This window comes from Physcomitrium patens, chromosome 4 (assembly GCF_059467195.1).
Source record: "Physcomitrium patens ecotype Gransden chromosome 4, ASM5946719v1, whole genome shotgun sequence".
In the NCBI taxonomy this organism is placed as follows: Eukaryota; Viridiplantae; Streptophyta; class Bryopsida; order Funariales; family Funariaceae; genus Physcomitrium; species Physcomitrium patens.
Window position 1 is genome coordinate 9,748,079 of NC_143413.1, and position 20,078 is coordinate 9,768,156.

Consider the following 20,078-nt stretch of genomic DNA (forward strand, 5'->3'; position numbering starts at 1 on the left):
TGTATTGTCAAATGTTGTGCCTCTATTTCTTGCATCAACAGCCATATACTCCACAAAACATCGATTCAGAACAATCACAACCAGCTGAATGACATTAAGAGAATTCTTTCATTTCAAAGATATGTATTACTGGTATCATTACAATCTGAACTTGATCTTGTACCTCTCAAGCCAACTTTCAAAGGGAAAAGCTGCATGGAACAACGCTAGATGTCACATCAGTGACTCACGTTGGTTTCGAACTAGACTAAGCCCGAGAAATCTTCCTACCGACTTTAACTTCCTTGATGGGCTGGAGCAGGCCGCTCCGAGGGTGGCATAGAGCCCTCAGGACCTCCAGCCATACCTTTTAGTATAACAACCTTTAGAAACCCGCCACCTTTCAAAAGGGTGCTATAAATTCTTAAACCCGCTCAGCACAGAGCCATTGAGCAGCTTGAATGGCAAAGTAAGTGAGAATGACATCGGCACCTGCTCGTCTGATAGATAGCAGTGACTCCAGTACAGCTTTCTTCTCGTCAAGCATGCCCGCGGCAGCGGCTGCTCTAATCATGGAGTACTCTCCTGAGACCTGGCAAGGCATCCAAGGTATCGGACATTAGTCACTGTCTTCTTCGCAGTATCCCACATCTGAATGTCCAAAAGAACAGAGTGGAATGCTCGATGAACCAGGATGAGAACGAACCCCACTCACGTAATAATTTGATATGTACCTGATAAGCTGAGATGGGTAGTGCAGTGTTGTCGCGCAAAAGCCTGATGACGTCTAGGTAGGGCATGGCTGGCTTAACCTGTACATAAAAAATGGAGGAACCCGGTGTAAGAAAGCAAGACAACACATCCGAGAAAACAACCACAGAAAGTATAACCCACATGACTTACGCACTGATATATGCCAATTGAACAAGACACTCAAAAGACTTAGTTGAGGTGACAAGCAAATGACACATACCATGAGAATGTCAGCACCTTCAGCTTCGTCCATTCTTGTTTCAATAAGAGCCTCCCGGTAGTTCGCGGGGTTCATTTGATACCTGAACACAACTTCACAGGTGAGCACGCCGTGACAGACCGCGTAGTCCATTCAATTCTTGTTTATTTGGTCGAACACAAAAGTAGACAACAAATTGTACTTAAACTCACGTCTTTTTGTCACCGAAGCGAGGGTTGGAGTCTAGTGCTTCTCTGAAAGGGCCGTAAAAGGCACTAGCGTATCTGCACAGCCAGAAACATAACATCAATATTCACCACTATGCCAGGATCTTCACAAAGTATGGCTTATGAATAGCATAAGAGCTGGAAATTCCACTCAAGACCAACGTAATCTCATGATTTTCCAATTCCCAGGCAAGTGATTCAGGAATTTTCAAAATAAGTTCTCAAACCAAAAGAAAAGAGTACAGAACATGAGGCGACAAGGCAAGAGCATTACTTGGCTGTATAAGCCATGATAGAAACATCTTGATGACCAGCTAGATCAAGAGCTTTTCGGATGGCACCAACACGCCCATCCATCATGTCACTAGGGCTAACAACATCTGCTCCAGCTTGAGCCTGCAGTCAAGTCAATTTCATCACATCTAATCCAGGTAACATTCGAAACGAGCACCTTAACGACCTGTTGGGTCCTTGATGTGTCTCTACTTGACGAGAATTGAGATCATCAGGAAAAGGGTATTAAGAGCTAATGAAGTAATCTTCTTCACGAAACCCGTACCTGAGCTACGGCCTGCTTGCAAAGCTGATGTACTGTCTCGTCATTCATGATCAAACCTGCACCAAAATATCTCAATGAGGAGAGCGAGTTGAAGCCGTAAACGTGACATTGAAGAGCGTTGGTTTCAGCCAAGCTTATCCGCAGGCATGGTATAAAGAAGTGAAAGAACCTAGTTGTGACATTCAATAACGAACATCAGGAATCACTAAACCCTTGACTGGCTGCTGTTCATAGTAGGATCGAAATGCAGCAGTGTGGTCCTTGTCAGTAATTATGGAAAATGAGTGTAATGCTAACAAGACTCAGATGTTTCAATTAAAGGTAAGCGAAAATGATCAGTGCAAGTGACCAGAGTCTAGCAAAATACACAGGTGAAATCTTGGTCAACTATTACTACAGAACACGATGATGTCAGAATCAGACGATAGATACCATCTTCTCGAACTATGCCATCGTGACCGTCCGAAGAGTAAGGGTCCAGCGCGACGTCTGTGTAAATCACCTGAAAGGATTTGACCATAAGTTATTCAGAAACATTCTGTGAACACCACTCAGAAAGTCTAAATCTCGAAACATTCAGTTATTCTTTTAACAAAATGCAGGTGTTAAAAAGGCGTGACTGGTTTGTTGAATCAAATCCAAATCCCCCAGCAAGACACGAAAGTAAACACTAGGGTACCCTTAATAATCACAAGTAGTCTAAATTTCACGGACAGTACAAGGACACAAAGTCAGCATATAATACCTCGTACGGACATGTTTTAATTCGTTTTTAAAAGAAGACCCAAGAAACCAGAATTACTGACAAGGACCACACTGAGAAACGAATTGTTAAGCAAAATTACCAGGTCAGGGAATTTGTCTTTGAGTAAGCGAATGCACCGTGGCACCAGCCCATCAGGATTGTAAGCCTCATCTCCAGTTGAAGACTGCAGGTATGTAAGAATCAGCTCAGAAACACTTGCAAAAATTTCAGAAAGTTTCTAGAAAAAAAATAAAAGTTGTGTCACACTTCGTATTACTCTTGGTTGGTCTAAACATGATACACACCTCTTAGGAATGAAATAATTAGTGCGCGAAAATGCGAAAAACCAACAATACTTAGATTTTTTTTACTGGATAAAATTACGATACTCAATTGCAGCGAATTCATCATTTCATCTTACACACGAGTTATCTTCAGATTGGAGAAAAAATAAATTACTGTCAGACTTACCTTCAGAGCATCAGGGACTTTGGGAAAAAGAACAACACTGTTGACACCAACATCTCTTGCCTTGTACACCTGGCAGCGAAAATGCATGTTTACCGACATCAGAAGAATGTTGTGACCTAAATCAGTACCGGAGCCAAGATCCACCAGACATTGCCACGAACTGTACAACAAGGCTGTATGTAAGGACACATGAAAACTGGCTTCAGTGGATAAGCAACTAGTGCGTTTGAAAGACGAAATCAAGGTATACCTCATCAATAAGCCCATGACGCCATCCGAGACGCTGGCAACCCGGCATAGCGCCGATCGGTGCATTCTGTTCCCCTGATGCCACAAAATGCAGATAACTGTTGAATGCGGAAAACTTGCGAAAGCAATTAGAATGGAATGCTAAAAGGAACCAGGAGTATATTATTAAATACAAGCAGGGAAGGGAAAAGATTCCATCACGAATAAGACAGGGACTCATTACTGGTGCAGAGGTGGTATCAGGTAAGTTCGAAAACAAAGTCAATCAAACTGGAAGGGAAGGTCGTGGTTAAATTTTGTGATTAACTGATCAACAGCAATGAGACACCCTAGAGGACACACCTTCGTGAACAAATAATGGGAGGATGAAATTTGCAGGAGAGATCGTAGTCTCTTGAAAAGCAGCGCGGAGAGCTGGAGATCTGCGGTTTCTTCGTGGCCTAGCGGGCATTACCTGCAGCCGTGATAAATTTCTTACTGTCAGGGTCACGCTCGAGAACTCATTCACTATCATTCTCTTCTCTTTTGAATTAACCTAATGACATATTGTTGCCGCCGATCTTATGCATAATCTGACACCATTCTAAATAACAAAGAATAACAAGGAATTGAGGTATACTGGGTTTATGTTAACTAGTAAATGGGATAGATTGCAATATCCTAATTTCGAATCATTCTCTTATAGTTTCTAAAACAAATTTCCACAGAAATCAATCAAAAGACAAAGCTAATTTCATCAGCTATCAGAAGCTATCACCACCTTCAAATCAACAGTGCTTCAATCTAAAATGCAACCACTCCACAGACGCGTACCAACGGAGAAATTGCGGGTGTGCCCTCAGGTGCACTGGGCTTGGCAGGAACAGGAGGAGCGGCAGGAGCATTACCAGCCACCACATTAGCCTCACATTCTTCAATAGTACGCGGAGAGCTCTTCGCGATAGGCTCAGCAACAGCCTGCACGTTTAACTTCCTCGGCAACTTACAAGGCGCCGAAACGGACACAACGCCGGGGCCAAACACCGGGGCTACGCGTCGCAAGCCTTCGTGGCTACCGCAAGCAGTCAAGGCCTGCGACACTCCACATCCGGGAGTCGCAGCGGCTGCCATCATCACACCTACCATTCCTCCCCCTAGACTCAAATCCTAACCTGCACGTCAACCGACCCGTTGCAATTCCACCGTCCTTCCAGAAACCCTAACACTCTAAGGAGCACCTCAACAGGAAACCGAATACTTCAAAGTGTTTTGAACTACCAGCACTGTGGGACAACAGGAACAATTGCGAAGCGAAGAAGCTTCAGAAGTAAAGCAGAATGAAAAAGCAAAGGCAAGGACCTGGGGGGTGTGACAGTGCGGAGACGAAGGGCGAGAAGCAGGGCTCGAAACGGAGCAGCAACAGGAAATTGAGCTCCAAGCCTCCGAAATGGCGAGAGAGAGCGAGAGAGCCTGATCACCGAGGCGGGGAAGCATACGATGAAGCTCACAGCCTTATCCGACTGGTCCACGTAGGATTGTCCTCATTGGCTCTCCTCTGCTTCCCTTGGATGGGGCTGTGCAGCCATCCTGACAAACCACTGGTTCGTTCCCATGACATCGTTCCTTTATTACCGCCCGCATGTCGTTTGTCTCCTATCACCGTGCGCAGTCAGCGTTCCCCTGATTTGGCCAAAATTAGTATGTGGCCTCTTGACAATGACCTTGGGGGTTTTTTTTTTTTTTTTAAAAAAAAATAGAGAACTAATGTAAGGTTGTAGCAAGTGTAAGAGTTGGTTGGATGGATGGTGAAAGTGTATGTAGGAGCTTGTGAATCTAAGTAGGCAGAAAAGATGATTGAAATTTAATTGGAATATTGTAACGATATATACATGTATGTAACTATTTTTATAAAATAATTGATATCTGTCCTTGAAATTCCTTCATTTGTTAAATTCCAACACATGAAGAATGATTATTAATCTTTCTTAATTCCCTAGTTTATTGAAGTCCAACTCATATGTGATTGGTTGATTTTTTTGAAATATTATTATTTGTGCTTTTAAAAATATTTTTCAACTATAATGTGATTTTTTTGAAAATTTTCTAAATTTTTGGAAAAATCATAAATTTAAATATTATTAAAAATTTATCCAATTACATATCGAATTTTCACAACATTAACAATGATATTCTGGTATTTTGATTTATCTATGACAAGATTTACATTAGCTGTTAAAATTCTTTTATGGCTGAACAATAATTTATTGAACTTATTAATCTATACACTGTTTTTTGGAGAATGCATGATGACAATATTTTATTACATAAAATAAATCTTGTCTTTATATGGAGTTATTGGATGTTACTTTTAAATAATTGAATCATTTAATACATTCTCAAAATTCCCCAAAAAGATTGGAAAAAAAAAAACCAAAAACCAAAAACCAAAAGTTAAAGAAAAATATGAAGAGTTTAATATATTTCATATAAAATAAATTAACAATCAGTTATATGTGTTGAGCAAATTGGTAAGTATATTACTCATTTAATATCACAATAAAGAAGTCTCTTCTTTAGTAGAGACTTTCTATTAATTGGAAAGACACTTAATTCAATCCATGTTCCAATAAAGAGGCTATGTTTATTTAGCTTATATGGCACAAAGGTGTTGTAGTTAATATTCAGAGGGGCAAAATAATTCCCAATATTGATATTCGTTATGCTATGTGTCAACTCAAACTGCCTAAATCTATTCTCTAATAGTTTTGAGATTTTCATCAAATCCAACACATTTAAGATTGGGCCACTTTTTTCTTATGCAAATTAATTTGCAATTCTTGGAATTGAAGTCTTTAAAAATCCTTCACTTAACAATGAGCTATCTTTGCAAAAACTCCTTCATCTAGTTTCAAATATTTTTGTAAAATCTTATTAATGATACTTTCATTATAGTCTATTTAGATTTAAAGTAAAAAGTTTTTCTTTAAAAATAAAGTATAGAATTTAATCCATACCAAAAGCAAAGTTTGGCAAAGTCTCATGAAATATAGATATATTTGTTAGATTTTTATTTTTATTTTTTTTATTTTTTAAAGAATTTTCTTTTAGCAAAATAGTTGTAATATAAGTCTTTCTTATTCAAGAGAAAGAATAAATCTTAGATGACTAACGACATATTTGATTATAGAAGTAACAAAATAATTAAATGAAATTCTAGAATACCTCAATGTGGTGTGATCATATACAAAAGTATAAATAAGTTTGTATTAATATTTACTCTATTTTTGTAATATACTTATCTATATTCTTGAATATAAGGAGTTAAGTAGTTTCTTGTACATTTTTTGCTCTATTAATGCATAGGATACATCTTATTTTTGTGACAAAAAAAAAAAAAAAAAAAAAAAAAAAACATAACAAAAAATAAAAAAAACAACAACAACAATAGCATTAAGAATAATAATAATATTAATAATAACATTAACATGATTATTATTAAGATATTAAAAAAAACCAAGAAAAATAATAATTCAAGTAATGTATTGAGAAGATTAAGTATAGTTATAATTATATCTTTATGAATATTACTTACAAGGCTAATGTAATGGATAATCACATTTATAAATATATTTGCTTAGATAAATAGAACTAAATAAAAATAAATAAAAGTAGATTAAATTGTTGATATCTTGTTGGAAAGTTTTTTAGAAGTCTGTAGACTTTGCATGTGTTTACATGGAATTGATAGATTGACAACTTCGTTAATAAGTTGGTTCCATTTAGCTACTCATATTACATTACAAGTTAGCTATGTGGTGCATATATTAGAAACTATTTCTATAAATTAGACACATGTCATTACATAGTTCTTTAGTAGATAGTATATATGGAAGTAAGAGTGAGGCCTTTTTCAATCTTATTTATGCTTTTTTTGTATTCTATCTTAATTCAAGACTTCCTAGTATTTTGGCATTTGGCAATAGCCATTTTAGTTCAATTCTATATCTATATTTTAGTTGTTTTTTTTCTCTCTTTTAGTGATACAAAAATATGTTGAGTTTGGTTTCTTCTATTAATTAGATTTAGCTAATATTCTTATAGATTTTAATACAAAGAATTAGACTACTAAAAAAAACGTCAATATGAATGTTAGCATTTACCAATTGTTTTAGTCTAATAATGTATTGTAAGTAGTCAAGATTTTGCAACTAATGTCAATTTATTTTAATTGTATTAAAATAATTTTATTCTTTTGTATTCAATACTTCTTTGCTTATTTATTAAATTTAAATTAATTAATAAAATAAAACAATGATTAATTGAATAAGAAATATAATTAGTTTTTATAATTTTTTTAATTCAATTGATCTCTTCAAACAATTAGTAGATCTAATTAATAAGCTATCAATATTAGATTCTAACATCAAATATTATTCTTGTTCTTCTAATCATTGATAGCAGTTTATTTGATTTATACTTTATAGAAATACTTCACATCAACTGATCATTTGAGCATAATTACAAACTTAATTCTTCTTTGCAACATACTTAAATTATTCCACCATATCAATTAGAATTCACTTAATAAATAATTCAAGAATAATCTAGTCTTTTAATAATCTTAACAATATTAATTAATTCAAAGATAATAACTTAATGACAATACAATGCTAATTGAATGGCCACTTGTTTTTAATCTTGTAATTTTTAGCAATTAAAAAAATTGATTAAAAAAATTAGAAACATGAATCAATTGGCTACATTATTGTCTTTTTTGATATTAACATAAACTTTCTACTAGCTTAAATATAGATCCAAATACAAAGTAATTTTTTATTATTATAATAAAATCATATTTGTAATTTCCAATCTCTCATGGTTGATGACATCTTCCAATTAGAATATATTTTAAATTAGATTTCTATTGACTTTATAAGATATTTAGTTATAATTATTAATTTAATTATAAAAATTTATTCAATATTCTATATTTATCAAAAAATCTACTAGTAATTTATCTAAGAACTACTTTATTAATTTGGAAATATAAAACTAAAAATTATAGAATATATTTTTATTTTCAGAATTTTAATATGACTCATATCTTTTGTATTGTAATAGAAGTCCTAATTTGTTATATATATATATATATATATATATATATATATTAAGTAGATGATTCCACTTTTTATTAATATACTTTAAAAGTTATAGACTATTCACCTTTAAACTAACATTTTTTTATTTTTTTAAAATTGATTCTTTTAAAAAAAATTGAAGTATTCTTCTTTCTAGAAATTTTTATTTAATATTAGAGCTTCTGGATTACCTTCTTCTAATTTGACTTATAAATTTATTAAAGTTTTCTATTATAGAAATATAAATAAAGGTTATTATGGATACTATACTTTGTGGAAGTGAAAATAGATGTGTGATTATTACAAAGTTCTACAATTTTTTTAATACTCTTAGAACAAAAACTTTATATATTATTAATATCAACTATGAAAGTACTATGTCTATACATACAAAAGAATTCAACAATGAGACTCAATGTCTATGCCAAGAAGCAAGTAGATCAACCTCATAAGTAAATCTAAAAAGTCTTACTATTATAAGTATAAAAGACACAAAGATTAATATGTCAAAAAAGTTGATAAAATAAGATCAAAATTTTAAAGATTTTTATAACTAATTAAGGTCTATTTAAGGTCATATTCTTTTTAATATTATAATGAATTCACTTAAATTAGAATTATAAACATACTCTTATTTGGAGGTGCTTTCTATTAATTTGCATCTTTGATAGAAAATAAATCACAACTCTTGTATAATCTAACTTTATTCTTTGAAGTTTTCTAGCTATATTTAAAGATAGCAATTAGAAAAAGATAGCAAAAATAAAACTCCAATCTTTATAAAAAGAACGACAATCAATTGTCATCTATGCTCTCTAATTCCAAAACTTGCTTATAATGTGGATTAGAATAATAAAATCCTTATTAATTAATTTTGATATAGTATCAAAATACTATATCAAAATACTTATTATTAGAAAATAAATTTAAAAATTAGAATAATTTTTTATTCAAACCATTGAATTTGACAATTTAATTCTTCTAAAGGTGCTAAAAACAAAGATTCGATTAAAGAAGAAAAAATCAAGTCATAGCAACTCCCAAGTCTTTAAAAACTTGTTTATTAAGACTAAAGCCTATGCAAATCAATACAACTCAATTCAAGCAATTGACATCCAAAAAAAAAATAAAAAAGCTATTGTAAAAATTTATATTTATATAATATAAACATAGGTCATAAGATACAAGATTGTTGCATCAAATCAATTGGATTTAGAGCAATGAATATAAATTTGAATATAAAAAAATCAAAAAATAAAGACATCTACTTGCAACAGGGACTTTATAATTGAATGACTTTAGATCATCAAATATTAGTTTCATACTACTATAAAATGTTACATTAAGTTTTTAATTTTTTATAGTGATTACAACTTCAAATCATAAATTTTTAATTTAGCTTTTTTAGGCATTGAAGCTTCAAAATGCTTTATATATAAAGTCTTTGTATTATAATATAACTTAATATTTTTAAAGAAAATCCAACAAACTCCAATAGAAGTTATTGGTGGACAATTACTTGTATGTGAAGAGGTGATAGAAAAAACTCTCTTGCCACTAGCAGAGTTTTTATATAATAATATAACATTTTCTTCTATTAAAAATACTATTTTTTTATTAATTATAATTATCATCTATAATTTGATATTTTTAATTTTATAAAATTTAAAAATATAGAAATAAAGTATTTATCAAGTAGAATAAAAAAAAATTATACAAAAATAAAGATTTAATTATAAAAAGCTAAAGAACAAAAAAAAATTATTATAGATATTCTTAGAAAAGAATAACTTTCATTCAAAGTTGGCAATAATGTATAGTTATTTTTTTGTAAAATTAAGATTAGTTAATCTTATAACAAGTTTTATTATCAAAATTTTTGCCCATTTATTATCAAAAATAAAATTAATTTAATATCATATCAGTTATAATTACCACTATCAATGAACATCTATCATCTATTCTATGTGTCTCTTATTGAACCATATACAACAATCAACATAATATGAAGAAAGCAACCACTACCACCTTTTGTTAAAATAAATAACTAAAAGTTTGATGTATAAGAAATCTTGGATTCAAGGCAACATAAAGATAAATTGGAATATTTTGTATATTGGCGTGGATATAATATTAGTAAATACATATGGAAATTATGTAAGAATCTAAGAAATGCTTCAAAATCTATCTTTTTTTTTTTTTAATTTTTTTTTAAATTTTTTTATCAAAAACATCTATCAAAATCAAGAACTAATAATTAACAACAAGATGGTATAAATCAAGAAGAAAGAAGTTCAAGAATCAACTTCTAGAATTTCTTTGCATATATGGAAAAGCAACGACTAACAATTTTTTTTCAAGAATTTTTATTTGCAAAATTACCAAATCAAGTACTTAGATTCTCTAACTTATATAATATTTTAATTGTTATGAAGATCCTTAAGAGATACATATTTTTTTTCTAATAGATGGCAAGATATAATTTATTTGGTACAATAATCTTAAAAGAGACTTTTAATTCTTAGTGATATTATTAGAAGTAGATATTATACCTAATAGAATATAAAATATATTATTTAAAGATAGCTACAAAGGCATCATTAATAATTAAATAATTAGAAGATCTTCTTATCATAGTACTAGAAATTATCAATGGTTAAAAGAACCTATCAACTATCTAAATGGGCAAAAAAGATTTGAATTTTGTTATTAAAATCATTTAATAGATCTTAAATTTCATCAACTTATGAAGCAATGACACAACTTCTTATGGAATTTTATTACTTACAAGAGCAGGAAGGAAGGAAGGAAGGAAGGAAGTAAGATAATAAATAATCATATTCACTAATATATTTATTTAGATAAGTAGAATCAGATAGAAGTAAGTAGAAGTAGATTAAATTGTTGATACCTTGTTAGAAAGCTTTCTAGAAACTTATAGACTTTGTATGTATTTACAAGTAGTTGGTAGGTTAATAACTTGGTCAACAAATTGGCTATATGTTGCACATTTTGCCATTTGTATTATAAGTTAGCCATGTGGAATATATATTAGAAACTCTTTGAACAAATTAGACATATGTCTTGCAAGTTGGATTCAAGTCATATGGTTTACATGGCATTGCTACATAATTTTTTAGTAGATAGTATATATGGAGGCAAGAGTGAGGTCTTTTTTACTCTTTTCAATGCTATTTTTTATTCTATCCTAGATCAAAACTTTCTAGTCTTTTTGCATTTTACAATAGTCATTCTGATTTCAATTTAATAATTTATATTTTAATTGTTGATTTTTTTTTCTTTTATTAATATAAGAATATATTTTTATTTTTAGATTTTTTTTATGGTTCATATCTTTGATTACTAATGACTTTGAATCTAAGTTTTTTTTTGTCTTGCCACTTTAATTATTATAAAGAAACCATCATTATTTAAATTTCTTTTAATGATGTAATAAAAAAATCTCAAATATTAATTTTATATTTATAAAATAGACTTAGTAATTTTTAATAATCTTATAAGAAATATGACCATATATTATATATATAATATAAAATACAATCTATATATCATAATTATATTCTACAATATTAATGAATAAATAAATAATTATAAATGATTAAAAGATAATAATTTGACTTCCTATTAATATATATATAATAAATTAACAACCAAAATTTCTTTCATTAGTTTTAAAAAAACTTAACCAAAGTAATTTATTTTATAAATAATAAATATGAAATAAGTTAGATTTATTATTTTTTTAAACACTAAATCTTATTTTCTTTGTTATTTATTTATTTTTTTGAAATCAATAGTAGAATTAGAAGAAGAAAATAAATTATATTAAAAATAATAATGATGATTGGTCTGTAACAACCACCACAACAAGATTAATTACTTCATGTCTATTCTTTTTTTATATTCCACCATATTCCACTAACTCCATATCATAGTGACAAATTCTCACTTGGCAACCAGCATTACACACAGAAACATTTCACTAATTCCATCAACAATAATCTGGCTTTCTTCGCCAACAACATCACAAATAAAAGACAGATTTTCATAAACCTTTCCTCATCGACTTCTGTGCTGCAGACAAACTACATGAAGCAGTTCACAGTCTACCGACAGGGCGGTAGAAACGAACGAAACAAGACTAAAGAATTTGAACAAATCCAGTTCTGAATGGAAGCAAAAGTGTGTAGAGATCGATCATATCATGACAGTTACACTAGATGGGCTAGAAACGATGTGAATCAGGTGGACTAGTACAGGCTTGAGTCAGTTGGTGAAAGGCGTGTGCAAAGCTTATGACAGGAAAATTTTATCGACATAATGCGATGTTGCACTCACGCTGATGCTGGCTTCGGTCGACGTTGAATCTGCGCCGGTTTCGGTGCCACCTTGAAGGCATCATTCGATGTTTCGTGACTGAAGGGATTTATAGCAAAGCCGACCAACGGCGTTTGATATGCTGGGACTGACCGATCATATTTACAGATGATGTCTCATACATTTACGCGCTGTGTTTCCGTGGATATGTGATCTCTGAAGCAGGTTAGAAATCTAAAGACCTACAATGAGAGCCAACCCCCATAACACTACCTCGGACTTTCCGGACCTGAAGTCCGAGGTACTGAATACACAGACAGTGCAGTTTCTCAAGATAGGGTTCGTATCGATCTGAAAGAAACTGCTCCAGGAGACGACCACTAAAGTTGACGAGTAGCTTCTACATTGGGTGAATGCAAAGCAGCCAGGTGGCACCGAAACCTGAGTGTTGCGAAGTCTACACACCGTCGGGCCTCCTGCACTGGGATTGAAACGGAGCTTCTCATCAAGCTCAAATCGCTTTTTCTGCTCTGCCTTCGCATCTGGGTCGGTTTTTTCGCGATTCTTCAAAGCTAGAAATTGGTGTGCCTGGTGGTGTCCGGAACGGTGTCAGCGGACATCGCTGGTGTCGGGACAGCTCAGTCTTAGGGGCCACCTGCAAGTCGCCGCATGAACTGTCTGAACACGACCCATATGCAAATCCATGATATTGTGGTGGAGATGGAGAGGGACAATATGCAGCAACAGGTACCATCGTGTTTTCCAAGGCCAGTGCAATTGGTATTTCTTCACGGTCCTGGCTCATCCTCCAGTCTACGACACAAACTTCCTTCCATTGCCACATTCCGTGAAGTGTTTTTTGTCACTAGACCACTACGTTTTCCTCACAGGCTAAATACAGCTTATATATATATATATATAAACATGTAGTGAATGGCAGCAATGTCGCACTGAAACTTTGAATTTCTTATGGATTAATTGAGGCCTAACAGATTACAAGTGTGGTTTTGTCTTCGTGGGTGCCAAATCCTTATCCAGACTTTCACGTCTTTGTGAAAGCAGTTCATGAAGATGAACTGTGTGTGTCCAAACATTAGGAAGTAGACATTGGTGTTTTTGGAGTTGGTCTTTCTGGAGTGTTGACATACTGTTTCAACAAGGGGTTTCAAACATGGCCTTTTTGTGTGATATTTCACCCATGATATTTGTCAAAGCATCTTGTGATATTTCACCCATGATATTTGTCAAAGCATCTTGTGATATTTCACCCATGATATTTGTCAAAGCATCTTGTGATATTTCACCCATGATATTTGTCAAAGCATCTTGTGATATTTTGAAATATTACTTGATACTTCACCAAATCACCAACCTTGTAATGTGGGTGATTTTAAAATCAAAATATCAGAAGAGGAGCAAGTCAAATATCAAAAATTGTATCGCTTGCCTCATCTCTCTTCATGGTGTAATATATATCAGAGGTAATAAAGTTTGTTAGGTGTTGAATCCGAGTTATTTAGTTTTGTAAAAGTGCCATGTTTGAAACCCCCTAATGATTGTGATTTTGTATTGAATTTTGTCGTATTGTGTGAAGTTTTAAATTGATATATGTAATTGGTTGGCAATTTGTGGTGGTGTGTTGGCTAATTATCATCTTCTAAGTCTAGTTGTAATTGTGAATATATTTTTAGTTTGTCATAATTTTAGGGCATTGCTAATGTCAACATAGTTTTTGTTATTGTTACCACAATTTCTAATCCATTATATGTCATTTTTGTTTAACTTCTTTTAAATCAATAAAAAAAAAAGTTATTCAATATCTTTCTATCTATTTGATTGAAAATAATTTTTTATTAGAATAAAATAATAATAATAAAAATAACCAAAAAAATATGTCAAATAAATGATAGATTGTGATTAAAATGGAAATATTATTATTTTACTACATAAATAAATAAATAAATAAAAGCATAAAAAAATATATATCATTAAATAACAGAGCTGTATTCTAAAACCTTAAAAGTATGTTGATTGAAATTGATTAGAATAAAGAATCATATCACAATTAAATAGATGATAACTCCATTAATATTCTTTGTCACCAAACTTCTATCATATAGAGGTGGAATTCGTGTTTCTTTTTGCAAAATATTCAACCTTGGTTTATTTATCAACTAAATTATAAAATTACTTTAAATTTCTAACAACTTATTATTTGTTCTTTTGAATTTTATATTTATTTATGGCACGTTTTAATGTATATTTGATAATGTAAAAAAAAACTCAGAAGAAAAATTTATATTTAAGGATGTATATTATATTGATAAATATGTATGAATTTTTATCACAAAATCTGAATTTTATCACAAAAAACTCCTACAATTTTATCACAAAAACTGAATTTTAAGTATGTATCTAGGTATATCTATATATATATATATATATATATATAATTGAATAGTCTATATTTGTATGTTGTGTCAAAAAATCTCATTGGCTAAAATAGTAGGAGGCACTAAAACAAAAGGTATATTTTATTTGTTCTATTTATTTATTTAATGAAAATTAGAGGCACTAATTGGCTACCAAGGTGTATTGTGTGTGATTTGCTTTTATTTTTGTTTTTTTAAATCGTATTAAGGAGCACTAATTGGCAGCCAAGGTATATTGTATATATTTATATGTGTTTTTAATATATATATATATATATATATATATATATAACCATAGTAAGGGAATTGATTGACTATTGAAATAAATCGGATTTTTTTTATGAAAAAATTAGCTACCAAGGTATATTAAGTGTTTTTATTCTTTTTTTGGCAAAGCAAATAGATTTAACCAGTAGTATATGTGTGTGTATATGTACGTATATAAATATATATATATATATATATATATATTGTTATCAAAAAACACAAAATTCACAATCAGATATTAAAATTTTATCTTATATTAATGTAATGACAAGAATTTAAAAAGACCAAATAAAATTTCACATATAAAATAAATAAATGAAAAAACATAAATTTCACTATAGGCTCCTGTAACTAAAAATTATAACCTTTTGGGTTTAATTGTTTATTTCAAAAAATAATCTGAAAAGATTTATCTGGAAGCATTGAATTTTAACATATTTTTCACCAATTGTCTAAGTTAATTTACATTTTTTAAGAGAAAAAACAACCTCACACACATACCCACAATAATTAATCAAAATTTAATAACCTCCAACAATTAGTCAAAATTTTGGAAACTAACTTCAACTAGAATCTAGGCATCTAATTTTGTCTTTTGTCTTGACAAACAATAACTTTTGATAATTGAAATTTTTTTCTACATGATATTAATTAGTAGTAGGAGAAGATAATTATATATATTTTATATGTAAAGATGAAATAAGCATAAGATATTTGAAATATATAATTTTTATTAATTTATTTTATTTTTTATTATAAAATAAAATAAAACATGAAATAAACTAATCATTATTGTTTATATGACAATATTAATTCTTCGAAGAAGAAAAAAAGAAAGCATATATATATATATATTTATTCATCATAAACCGATAATGTAAAAAACAAACAAAAACTAATCAATTCATAATCAAATGTTACTACTATGAAAAAATATCTCATGGTGCCCATTCATTCCTATAATAGGAAAGTACCAAAAAATTAATAAATAAATAAATAAATAAATAATGGCTATTACAGAATAAATAAATAAATAAATAAATAAGATTTGGCTATTATAGAATAAATAAATAAATAAATAAGATTTGGCTATTATAGAATAAATAAATAAATAAATAAATAAAATCTCCCATCTTCCATTATGAATCCATTTCTATTGGTTCCTTATTGCCTTGTGTTTTTATTTATTGTGTGTTTTGTTCTGTCATCTTTACAAAGTCAAAACCATGATCCTCTTAATGTCATGTTGTAATACAACTATATGGTAAAAATATTATCAAAAATAAATTTCTAATTAATATTTAATTAACTTGGTTCAATAATAATCTAAGATATTTAAACATGGCTTTTATAAAAGCCTCTTAGTTTATTTTTTTATCTTAATAGCTAGTAGATTTAAGGTTGTTTAGCAATTTTACCTTCTAAACTATAGAATTACTTTTATTACCTTAGAAAGGCCATAAATTAATAAAAATATAATAGAAGAGATAAATAATTAATATGGTTGATACTAAGATTAAATCAAGGGTAGGTTTGGGCTAAAAAAACCTCTAAAATAGATTGGATTGATATCCAAGGGTCGACCATTTGTTTGATAGGATCAAAATCAAACTTCTAGCCATTAAAGCAGCCACCTAGAGCAAAGTAGAGAAACATTCTAAGATCAAAAATTGGAATTTGTGAGCTAATTTCAAGCTTATTCCAAAGGTGTAAGGCTTGTTTTTGTAAGATTTGGAATGACTTTGTAATTTTTGTTCAAAATTAGGATTTGTATTAGTAACTTGGGATTTATGCAATAAAATTAAGACTAGTACTCTTGGCCAGTTCGTGCAATTGGTATGACATCTATAGTTTAAAATTTGATAATCCTTGTTTGATTAGATGTGCTAAATGTTTATAAAATTTTGTATTAATTTAATAATGCAGTTGAGAGATATCTAGATTTTTGTACAAGATGATATTAGAAATTAGCAGTTTGAAGTCAGGTAGGACTTCTATGATATTTGAAGATCTACTACTCAAATGAAGGTGAAATTTGGCATAGTATTAAAAGACTTTAAGATCAAGCTACATACTGATTTTGAATTGAAGTTAATAGTTGGAGAAGGAGAAATTGCTACTGGAATACCTGCATCAACTTTCAAGTTGGCAGCCAAGTAACATCAATGTGCTTTTTGGGCTTTTCTTCATAATTTGTAAGTTGGATACAATACATATTATGATACCAGGCCCTCATTATTCTTTTGCTACCATTATATTGTCATTCCCTTATTACTAGTTAGTTATACATTATTTACTATTACTCATTGTCATGTACTTCTCTATTAATTTTTATATTATTAAATGATAGACAAATATATATGGATGATAAAAGATGGATGAGATAGAATAGAAATAAATGAAATTAGATCTTCTTCTTCTTTTATTTATTTATTCATTTATTCATTCATTCCTATTGACTTCTTTTTATTTTCTTCTTCCTCCTCTTCTCTTTATCACAACTATATACTAATAAAGAATCAAATGTGATTTTTTTTTTTTTAATAAAAATTTGTGAAGTAAAATTGGTTGTTTTTCATCCTCAAAGAAAAATCATAGTATAGATGTTTGTATATATATATATATATATATATATGCATTAATTATTGAAAATGTAATTAAAATCAATTATTACAAACAATGGTCATGAATGATTTCAGGGAAGGATTTTTTTAATGGATCAATGTTTTTTTTTTTAAAAAAAAAATTGATTAATAAATTTAATCGATAGATTAATTTTTTTATCTTTTTACAAATAATAAAATCACAAATAAATAAAAATTTTAACTTGATTAAATTTTTTTATTTTATTTTATATTATTCATATATATATATATATATATATATATATATATTTTATTTTTAGGTGAGGATTTAAAATACTATCTATTATCAAAGACATAAATTTTAAAAAATTAAAAGATTAATACACTCTTGTATTACCTAAAAAGACTAAAACATCATTCAAAGATGGTATAATATTTAATTAGAATGGCTATTGTCAATGACAAGAAGACTAAAAAGTCTTGAAATAAGACTAAGGACTAAAAAGGCATTGATAAGAGTGAAAAAGACTTCATTCTTGCCTCCATATATATTCATCTAGCTAGAAGTTACGTGGCAATATTCTATAAGATTTCCAAAACATATCCAATTTGTGAAACATGTATCTTAACTTGCAAAGTAAGTTTCTTATATGTACACCACATTATTAGCTTCTACCATGAATTACCCACACGTGAGATACATAGCTAATTTTTTAATTAAGTTTCTAACCTATCAACTATAAATATGTATAAAATCAAAAATGCATCTATGTAGATTCTAAGAAGCTTTGCCATAATATAATATCAAATTTATCTATATTTATTTTCTATCTACTATTTTTTATTTAAATAAATATGTATATTTGTGATATTATCTTCTCTTTTAGGAACAAGTTCCATGAGGAGGAATCATCATATATAGAAGAAGTCTAAGCTATAACAAATTATGTGTCATAAACATACACATGTAAGCCAATAATTACATGTATAAATAAGTAGAAGTAAGTAAAAGTAGATAAAAGTAAGTTAATTCTATAGTATTTGATATGCAAGCTTCTTAGAAGCTTTATAGACAGTGTTTTGACTTTATATGTGTCTTTAATTGACTTTTTGGGATTAAAAACATAGTCAATAAGTTGGCCATGTGCCACACATGTTGTTAGCTTGAAGACCAAGCTAACTATGTGACCCTTACGTAGAAAAACTTACCTTATAAATCAAGGCATGTGTCCTACAAAGTCAACACATATTAGAGGTCCTATAGAACGTCCCTACGTAGCCTTTAGTTAATTACTATATATAGAGACAAGAGTAAAGCCTTCTTCGATCTTATCAACTCCTTTCTTACTTTCTAGTCTAGTTTCAAGGATCTCTAGTTTTCTTGGCTTTTGGCAATAGCCATTCCAGTATCAAGGACAAGAACTCGATAAAAAAGCAATTCAGACAAGTGAGCCTTCACTCAAAGAAAGGTAAAAAAATATAAATAAATAAGTATGTATATTGAAAGAGAAACTAAAATGGCTATTGCCAAAAGATAAGAAAATTAGAGACCCTTGAAACTAGATTGGAAGCAAGAAAGGAGTTGAAGAGAGTGAAGAGGGCTTCACTCTTGTCTCTATATATACTATCTAACTAGGGGCTACGTGGCGCCGTTCTATAAGACCTCTAATATGTGTTGACTTTGTAGGATACATGCCTTGAGTTACAAGGCAAGTTTTTCTATTTGTCAGCCACATAGTTAGCTTGAACTTCAAGCTAACAATATGTGTGGCACATGGCCAATTTGTTGACCACGTTTCTAATCCAAAAAATCAATTAAAGACACCTATGAAGTCAAAGCAGCATCTATGAAGCTTCTAGGAAGCTTCCACATTAAATACTATAGAATTAACTTACTTTTACCTACTTTTACTTACTTCCACCTATTTTTATATGTAATTACTAGTTTACATGAGTATGTCTATGACATTACCCCCCCTTTTAGGGACGAGTTCCACGAAGAGCGGTCATCATATGTTGAGAAAATCTATGATGTGACGAATTGTATTCGCCACATACTCTGATCTTTGTTCTCTTCGAAGATGATTGTTAGGGCCTCTCAACCATCAATATTATTCCATACCACAGCAAAAGACCACCCAGTTATTTGATCATTGT

At 30.2% G+C, this 20,078-nt stretch overlaps 1 protein-coding gene across 2 annotated transcripts; it reads right to left on the reverse strand.

Moving 5' to 3' along the window:
• Positions 1-90: 90 nt before the first annotated feature.
• On the reverse strand, positions 91-4,609 carry LOC112281642 (delta-aminolevulinic acid dehydratase, chloroplastic). Of its 2 annotated transcripts, NM_001426568.1 has the most exons (13): positions 4,521-4,607; positions 3,996-4,333; positions 3,525-3,636; positions 3,184-3,257; positions 2,934-3,002; positions 2,563-2,646; positions 2,150-2,219; positions 1,718-1,773; positions 1,433-1,554; positions 1,144-1,215; positions 953-1,034; positions 714-791; positions 91-571 (listed from the first exon to the last, which is right to left on the reverse strand). In NM_001426568.1, the coding sequence occupies exons 2-13, from the start codon at positions 4,305-4,307 to the stop codon at positions 404-406; spliced, it is 1,299 nt and encodes a 432-aa protein (NP_001413497.1). In that variant the 5' UTR covers positions 4,308-4,333; positions 4,521-4,607; the 3' UTR covers positions 91-403. The 2 variants fall into 2 exon arrangements, with proteins under 2 accessions (NP_001413497.1, NP_001413498.1); NM_001426569.1 differs by having other exon boundaries at positions 3,996-4,609.
• Between the last annotated feature and the right edge of the window lie 15,469 nt (positions 4,610-20,078).